The following is a 7,853-nucleotide window of genomic DNA, read 5'->3' as shown; positions in this document are numbered from 1 at the left end:
AGCAGCGGCAGCAGCCCACGTCGGAGTGGTCGCGGAAGTGGTCGATGAGGTCGAGTGCAAACTCCCGAGTTATAGGCCACCGCAAATGAGGCCCTTTGTAACCTGGGGGAAGTCCTTCTTCCGCAATTGTGTTGGCGTCGATGCTTTGGCGTTGCTGCGAACGCTGCAGACCACACCAACGCCCCCCCGCTAAGCAGCAGCAGCAGCAGCAGCAGCAGCAGCAGCGGCGGCAGCAGCAAAAGACGCGCCGCTGTGGGCGGCAAACAACTACTCTTGGGCAAGAACAAGTGGGAGGCGTGGCGCTAGCTGCAGCAGCAGCAGGTCGCGTCTGCTGCAGCTGCTTCTGGCAGCAGTCAGCGTGCTGCTCCGCTGCAGTCTGCTGCAGCTGCTGCTGCAGCAGCTGCTGCAGCATCTGCTGCTCAACTACTGGGTGCATCAAATTAGGGTTTCCGCTTTCATTTGCTCCCAGTGCCTCTCTGCGTGTTTATAGAGTTCCCAGTGCCCAGCCCGCCGCTGCGCGTCCCCAAACCCTAAACCCTAAACCCTAAAACAGTGATGAGGACTGACTCGCGTGGAGGAGCGGCGCCTGGCCATGCGGCCGCCGGGAGTAGCAGCAGCAGCAGCAGCACCAGGAACCTGCAGTGTGCTGCTGCTGGCTCGGGGCCTTTCTGTGGGAACTTCTCCCACATCCAGGAAGTCTTCATCGTGGATTTGCTTCTTAATTGTGTTCAAAGTGGGAGTGCCCACATCTCTGCAGCAGCAACAGCAGCAGCAGCAGCAGCAGCAGCAAGTGCAGCTTCACGCCCGGTTCAAGTTGAACTGCAGAGGGGTGCCCCCCGATCGAGAACAAATTCAAAGAAGTGCAAACAACTCCAATTTAATTAGAATTCAAGGAGCAGCAAAAAGAGACAGCAGCAGCAAGAATGGAGAGCAGCAGCAAAAAGAAAGAGCAGCAGCACAAAAGAGAGCAGCAGCAAAAAGCTGCCCAGAGGCTGCGTCGTGCAAAGAAGGCAAAGGAAAGCACAAACTCTTGCAGCTTTCTGCTGCGCTGCTGCTGCTGCGCTGCTTCTGCGCTGCTGCTGCGCTGCTGCAGCAAAACAGAACTCGCCTGTTGTTAACAAGAGCGTCTTTCTCTTCGAAATGATCCAGTTCATTCCAAAAACGAAAAGCAGCCAATTCTTGAAAAGTTTCCGCCGCTCTGTAGCGGCGGAAAGAAGTTTGAATGCGCGTGGCTGCGCAGGTTTCCTCTGCAGCAAAAGCAAGCAGCAGCAGCAGCAGCAGCAGCAGCAGCAGCAATGTCCCGCGGCTGCCTCAGCAGCTGCGCCACCCCAAGTCGCAGCAGTGCACAGGCCGCAGCCGGAACTGCGCGTAGCGCAGCTCCTGACCCCGCAGCGAACGCCCCTCCCCCCGCAGCTGCAGCAGCAGCAGCAGCAGCAGCAGCAGCAGCTCACCGCTGAAGGGCTTGACAGAGAAGGCGCGGACGAAGCGCCCCTTGCCCGGGGCGCAGTGGAAGTACCTGCGGGAGTGGTAAGAACCGTCGCAGTCCCCGGGGCCCCTCTTGAGGAATTCAACTCCAACAACTGGCCCGGAAAGCTGGCCGTGGGGGCCCCCCGGGGGGCCCCCCGGGGGGCCCCCGGGGGCCCCCCCGGGGCCCCTGGGGGGGGGGAAAGTGCCCACGAACTTGACAGTGGCAGGGTAGCCGTAGACGGCCACTTTGTCGCCAACTTTGAAGGTCATTTTCGCGGCAACGGGGTCAGCCAGGAAGGCTGAGACGGCGGGAAGCTGCTGCTGCTGCTGCTGCTGCTGCTACTGCTGCGGCCGCGGCGGGGAGAGGCGACGGAAAGCTCGGGCTGCTGCAGCTCTTCGGCATCAGAAACCACGCAGCCTCCGCGGCAGAGGCGCTGCTGCTTCGAGTCGGGGGTGCTGCAATCCGGCCTGGCGCATGTTTCCGAGCCCCGGACGGCGCGATCAACGCATGCTAAACACAAAAAGCCGCGGCCTTGTCAATGTGCAGCTTTTTGAAGGGCTTTTGAGCAGCAGATTGGTGTATCTGCTGCGCGCAGCGCCGCAACACAGGCGCAGCGCGGCTCACGGGCGCCCTGCGCTGCCTTTCTCGCCAACCTCGCCGGTCGCTGGCCTCAAAAAACCCTCAAATAAACCTCCTTCGCCGCAATACACACTCATTAACTCGTCGACGAACTCTGGCAAAGGCATCTCGTCGTTTTCCGCGGAAAAGCGGCGGGCCATGGGGCCCTCATCTGCTACAGCGAGCCTCTCTGCGCAGCCAGCTGTGCTGTTTCCCGCCTTCGCAGCAGGAATCCGCACGGAAAGCCGGGGAAACTCGAGCAAAAAAAGAGATCAATTGCAGCCTTTGACGTATTAACAACTAAATATGAGCGGAAACCCGAGAAAAAGACCTTTTTTTAACGCGAAGAACACCTCTCAGCCACACCCCCGATGATGGGGCCGCCTCTTGGGTATGCCCACAACGCCGCAGGTCGATAGGGCTTCCCTCTCCCCTTTTTCCCCTTCTTCCCGGCCTCTGTTCGAAATATAATTTCTTGAAGTGCAACACACAACTCCCGAGGAACTTGAAAAGCTGCTCAGCAGCAGCAAACTTGAACAACGCTTCCCGAATCTGCACACACAGCAGCCCGCCTCGTGGCCGACTGCGGCCCTTGCCAGTCTCGCCTTTGCCAAAATCCATTCAATTCAACTTCTCCGGATTTCCCTCGAGTTCTTATTTGCTGCAAAAGGGTCCAAAGCTGCTTCTGCTGCTGCTGCTGCTGCTGCTCGCCCAGCCCACCCGAGCCCGCCCGCAGCCAGCTGCGGCGCAGCACTCTGCGCGCTGTGTGCTGCGCCCCGCGCCGGATCTGCTGCTGCGGGGGGCTCCTGCTGCTGCACTTGCTGCTGCTAGTCTGCACGGAGCTGTTTGCTGCTGCTGGCTGCTGCTGGGCTGCTGCTGCGCCCAGGGGGCCGCAGCGGGGCTGCGGCTTACTTAGGCGGGCCTTGCTGCTGGTGGCTCTTCACTGCTGCTGCTGCTGCTGCTGCTGCTCACAAGCTACAATACCCCTGTAACTGCTGCTGCGCCAGGCTGGGGGCCAAGGGGCCCCCCTGCTGCTCCGTGGGGCTCGAGGCCTCTCGGGATTCGGCTAAGACAAAACCTAGGCCCCTCTAGCAGCCTTAGCAGCACGAAAAGTCTGGCTAAAAGCTAAACTGAGGCTTTTGCTGCAGCATTCGGTCTTGCTGCTGAGCTGCAGCTGCTGCAGCAGCACATTAGAGGCCAGCCCGCAGCAATTGGATCCTCTGCTGCAGCGCGTGGCTGCGCCTGAAGGGGCGCTGTATACTGCAGCAAAAGCTGCAGGTAGAAGAAGCTACAGAGTAGACAAACTAAATGCGCTGGACCTAAACCCTAAAACCCTAAACCCTAAACCCTAGCTGCAGCGGAGCTCTGGATCCTGGGCCGGCCACTACGGCCATCTGCTGCTGCAGCAGCAGCAGCTTTTGTGTGGCTGCAAAGGGCATAGGGGGTCCTATTTCCGTACTGTGAATCCTCATTGAAGTGGATCTCTTTGCAGCAGCAGCAGCAGCAAATTAGGCTGCTGCTGGCGAGTTGGCAGCAACGGGTGTGTAGCTCAATGGTAGAGCGGCCGACTGCAGATCGGCAGGTTCATGGTTCAATTCCGTGCGCGCCCTCTTTAACTCCTATTTCATTTTTATTTATTCCTTTTTATTTTTATTTATTTCTTTTTTATTTTACATTTATATTTTTATATTTCTCCTTCTTTATATTTCGGGAAGCAGCAGCTTTTTAAACTATGCCGATAGTTGGTCGCCGGCTGCTGCTGCTGCTGCTGCTACTACTGTTGTTGGTGCTGTTGCTGCTGCTGCTCCTGGTAGAGATTGTAGGAGTCTGCCGCAGCCGGTGGAGGCGCGTGGGGTGCTCAGTTTGCTGCTGCTGCTGCTGCTGCTATTTCCGTGGTGTCCCGTAGACAGATACTGTGGGGAAGAGGCCCTGGTTTTCTCTGTCTGCGCATGAATCCAGTCTACTAATAACAATTATTAACTACTATTAAAAGGAATTATCCCAGCAGCAGAGGCAGCAGCTGCAGCAGTTGCTGCAGCAGCAGCTGCAGCAGCAGCTGCAGCAGCAGCGCTGCTGCTTGCAGTGCACGGCAGCAGAAAGGCACAGCGCAGTGGCTGTTCAACCACCGCCACATACCTCTCTTTGTTTCTTTTCTTTTAAAAATAATCTCAAATGAGTCTTTTGAGTTACAAAAACGAAAAAGATATAAAAAAGCAATTAAAATGGTATTCTTAATTCTTATTAGGCTTGTCTAGACGAGCGTTCTGCACGGAGGGTGCCCGAGGAGGCCGTTTTTGCATTTGAAAAGATTTCCGGTTATCTTTTCGCTGCTTATTTCTTTAAAAACTGCGCTGTACAGACACAAAGCTTCATTTGTTCAAAGAATTGCCAAAAAGAAGCAGCAAAAAGCTTCAAAAATGTCATTTCCTAGAGCCACTGTTGGCTGCTCTTCGGGCTAGCGCAGCAGCTGGACAAGGTGTGTAGGGGCTGGCGGCGCCGCCCGGCAGAAGATTTGGAACTTAAAATGTATATTTTAAAGAGTTGGGAAAGTTAAAGAAAGAAATGCCTTAAAAATAATAAGGAGAGCCGTCAAAAGAGGCTGTAGCCCGCGGCCAAGTCCTCACCCACAGGAGCCAGCCGCTGCAGAGTGGCAAGCCAGGGTCTGCTGCGGCAAAACGACGGGCTTTCTCGCTTATTTAGAAAACAATGTTTAAAAGATTGAAGATGAAATCCCATGAAAAGTCTATTTGGAATTCTAAAGATGCTTTTTGGGGTTTGCGTGGGAGTGAGTGGCAGCTGCTCTGCGGAGCGACCTGCAGCCGACGTGCTGCGGGGGCGGCGGGCGGCAGCAGCAGCAGCGAAGACTGCAGCAAAAGCCCCTTAAAATCCGGAAAAAATGCATTAAATGGATTACTTTTAAGAACTGAAATTCAAATTCAAAGAATGGCGATGGCTGGTTGGCTAACTGGGCCCGCGAGCTGCAGAGGTCACGCCCGCCAGCCACTTCCGCTGGTCACCACTGTCTTGCAAGCCGTTGGCGGTGTGGCTGAGCAGCAGCGGCAGCAGCTGCAGCAGCAGCTATTTCAGCTTTTTCTTTTGCAGGATAATGAAAAGAAGATTGTTTTGTGCATTTTATTGAAAACTTGGAGAACTTCTCCGCGTCTGTTGCTGCAGTTGCCTGAATCGAGCCTCTCGCGGCTGCCCGTCGAAGCTGTTGCTGCTGCAGCGGTCTGTCGCCGCAAGCTGCAGCAAACTGCTGCGCCTTTCTCGCCTTTTAATCTTTAATTTAATTCCATTTCGTAATATTTAACTTTGTGCTGCTGCTGCTGCAGCTGCTGTGTCTTAAAACAGCTTCAAGCCGCGGGTTTCTAGCTGCGCCCGCCCGGCGACGCCAAGCGGTGCAGTCTCGACCTGCTGCGGGCTTCTTTTCTCTCAGCAATCTAAACACTTTCTTTTTTTGTTTTATTAAAAACAATTTCGCATTTAAATCCAAATAACTCGGCAGCAAAATGGAGCCCTTGCCGACCCTCAGCAGGAAGCCATCGCGGGCAGCCGCGAAGCTGCGGCTGTTCTTTCGCGCCAGCGGCGCCCCTCCCAGCGCCACCCCCGCAGCAGCAGCAGCAGCAGCAGCTGCTGCTGCTGCTGCTGTAGGCGAACGCCCTGCGCACCCAGGGGCCTCGGGGGGCCCCCGAGCCTTCGCCTGCCTCAGGCCAGGGGGCACGGGGGGCCCCTCCTGCCCCCCTTTAGCAGCAGTTTGGGGCCCCTTGTGTCGCCTTGTTAAGCGCCAGTCTCGTGCTGCTGCTGTTCAGGGGCCCCTGGGGGCCTCCGAGCTCCCCACGCCCCCCACGGGCTCTCCCTCCAGCACTCTCGAGGTCTTATCGGACTTAGCAGCAAAAGAAAAAGAAGCAGCAGAGGCCCCTGCGGGGGCCCCCGCGCCTCCCCAGGCGGGGGCCTCCCCCCGGGGGCCCCCCGGGGGTCCCCAGGGGGGCGCCCCGGGGGGCCCCCCGGGGCCCAGGGAACCCGCAGGCCGGGGGGCCCCCCAGGGGCCCCCAGAGGGGCCCCCCGCGCCTGTGCTGCCGCGGCCAGTGGTGTTTGTACCCTTTCGACACCAAGTGGGTTTTGAATTTGCACTTCCTCATGATTGTCCAACAATAATGGAAGAAGAAGAATGGACTTCTTTGGATTGCAGCGAAGCAGAAAGTACCCAGTGGAGGCCCGAGAAGTACGTGCGCAGACGCCCGGAAGAGCCCGCGGCCGCGCTGCAGCAGCAGCAGCCAGCAGCAGCAGCGGCAGCAGCAGCAGCAGCAGCAGCTGCAGCGGGGAAAGACGGCAGCAACAGCGCCCAGCAGGGCAGGCACGCGGAAAAAGAAGCAGCCGAAGACTTCTGCGGAGCCGCAGCGGCCGAAGCACCCCTAATAAGGCCTGCTGCTGCTGCTGCTGCTGCTGCTGCTGCTGCTGCTGCTGCGGGCGGGCTCAGGGAGGTGGCGGGGCCCGTCGGTGCAGCGCCGCTGGAGGGCCAGGAGCAGCCGGAGGTGACCAGTGGACCACTTTCGGTGCTGGGGACTTTGGCCCAGAAGGTGGCAGCAGCTTTGGCTGCTTCTGCTGCAGCACTAAGTGCATGCAGCACAGCAGACTTAATTGACGAAAGCCAGCTTCTGCTGCCCAGCAGCAACTCCCCGCAGCAAGCTGCAGGCTGCCACCAGCAGCAGCTCGCAGCTCTAGACGCCCCACGAAAAGATGCGAACTGCAGCAGCAGCAGCAGCTACAGCAGCTGCAGCAGCAGCGGCGAAGGCAGCAGCAGAGCAGTCGCATGCTTAGCAGCAGCAGCGCGGGACCGAGAAGACACAAGAAGGAATTTAATCATCTCAAAAACTGCAGCAGATTGCACCAGAGAAAGCCCCTACGAAAGCCAGCAGAGTGAGGGTCTCGAGGCCACTCTAGCTGCTGCTGCTGCTGCTGCTGCTGCAGCTGCAGCAGCAGCACGTGGCGGCGGCTACCAGCTGCAGTCGCCCTTTGCCAACATAAACAAATATCTTGAAATGAACACGACCGCAGCTGCCTCTTGGCGCTGCGTCGCTGCAAGCCGGCCAGGGGACGCTGCTGCAGCTGCTGCTGCAGCTGCCGCTGCTGCTGCTGCTGCTGCTGCTGCGGAAGAGGGTGATGAGGATGACTGCGGTGTGCTGAGCAAAGGCCAAGACCTGCAGCCCCTGTACGGCTACAGCTTAACTGCTGCTGCTTCTCAGTTTGCGGCCAGCAGCATGGGAAAGCTGGAGGGGCCAGCAGCAGCAGCTGCTGCTGCTGCACTGCTGCGGGTTTCCGGAGCCTTCACGAACAGCCAGGGGGCCCCCCGACAGCCCAAGGGGCCCCTGCGTGCCCCACCTTCCGTCTGGGGGCCCCTTGGTGGTGCCCAAATTGAAATTGATATATTCCAAGGCTGCCAAGCAGCAGCAGTTTTGAACTTTGCTCAATGTACCACCAGCTACCCTGGGCTGCAGCAGCAGCAGCAGCAGCAGCAGAGCCCCTACTACGGCTCGTCTTCGCTGCTGTCTGCCTGGATGGAAGTGCCGCCCGCGGCAGCAGACTCGCAGGAAGCAGCAGCAGCAGCAGCAGCAGCTGCTGCTGCTGCTGCTGCTGATGCTGATGTCCACTGGGGCCTCCACTACGGAAGCAGCAGCAGAAGAGAACGGACTTGGCGCTCAAATGGAGTTGTTGAAGAAGAAGTTCCTGCTGAACATATCCCGGGAGAAGAAGAGGGGCAAGCAGCAGC

General features: G+C 58.2%; 2 protein-coding genes across 2 annotated transcripts in view; one reads left to right on the top strand and one right to left on the bottom strand.

Moving 5' to 3' along the window:
* The window catches only part of ETH_00010250 (Os05g0204900 protein, related), a gene marked incomplete at both ends in the record, with an annotated part of 5,528 nt that extends 3,791 nt beyond the window's left edge, over positions 1-1,737 (bottom strand). Inside the window, 4 exons of the mRNA XM_013375507.1 lie at positions 20-154; positions 568-751; positions 1,025-1,247; positions 1,452-1,737. Of these exons, the coding sequence (XP_013230961.1) occupies positions 20-154; positions 568-751; positions 1,025-1,247; positions 1,452-1,737 (828 nt within the window). The remainder of the gene's footprint in view (positions 1-19; positions 155-567; positions 752-1,024; positions 1,248-1,451) is intronic.
* Positions 1,738-5,595: 3,858 nt separating this feature from the next.
* ETH_00010245 (uncharacterized protein) lies at positions 5,596-7,806 on the top strand (the record flags this gene model as incomplete). The annotated part of the gene is made up of 1 exon (XM_013375506.1): positions 5,596-7,806. A coding segment is annotated over one exon (2,211 nt), but the record flags the coding sequence as incomplete, so codon positions are not given.
* Between the last annotated feature and the right edge of the window lie 47 nt (positions 7,807-7,853).

Source organism: Eimeria tenella, genomic scaffold, assembly GCF_000499545.2.
Source record: "Eimeria tenella Houghton genomic scaffold, Eth_scaff282, whole genome shotgun sequence".
Lineage (NCBI taxonomy): Eukaryota > Apicomplexa > Conoidasida > Eucoccidiorida > Eimeriidae > Eimeria > Eimeria tenella.
Note: the sequence above shows the minus strand (reverse complement) of the source record. Positions and strands in the feature narration are given on the sequence as shown.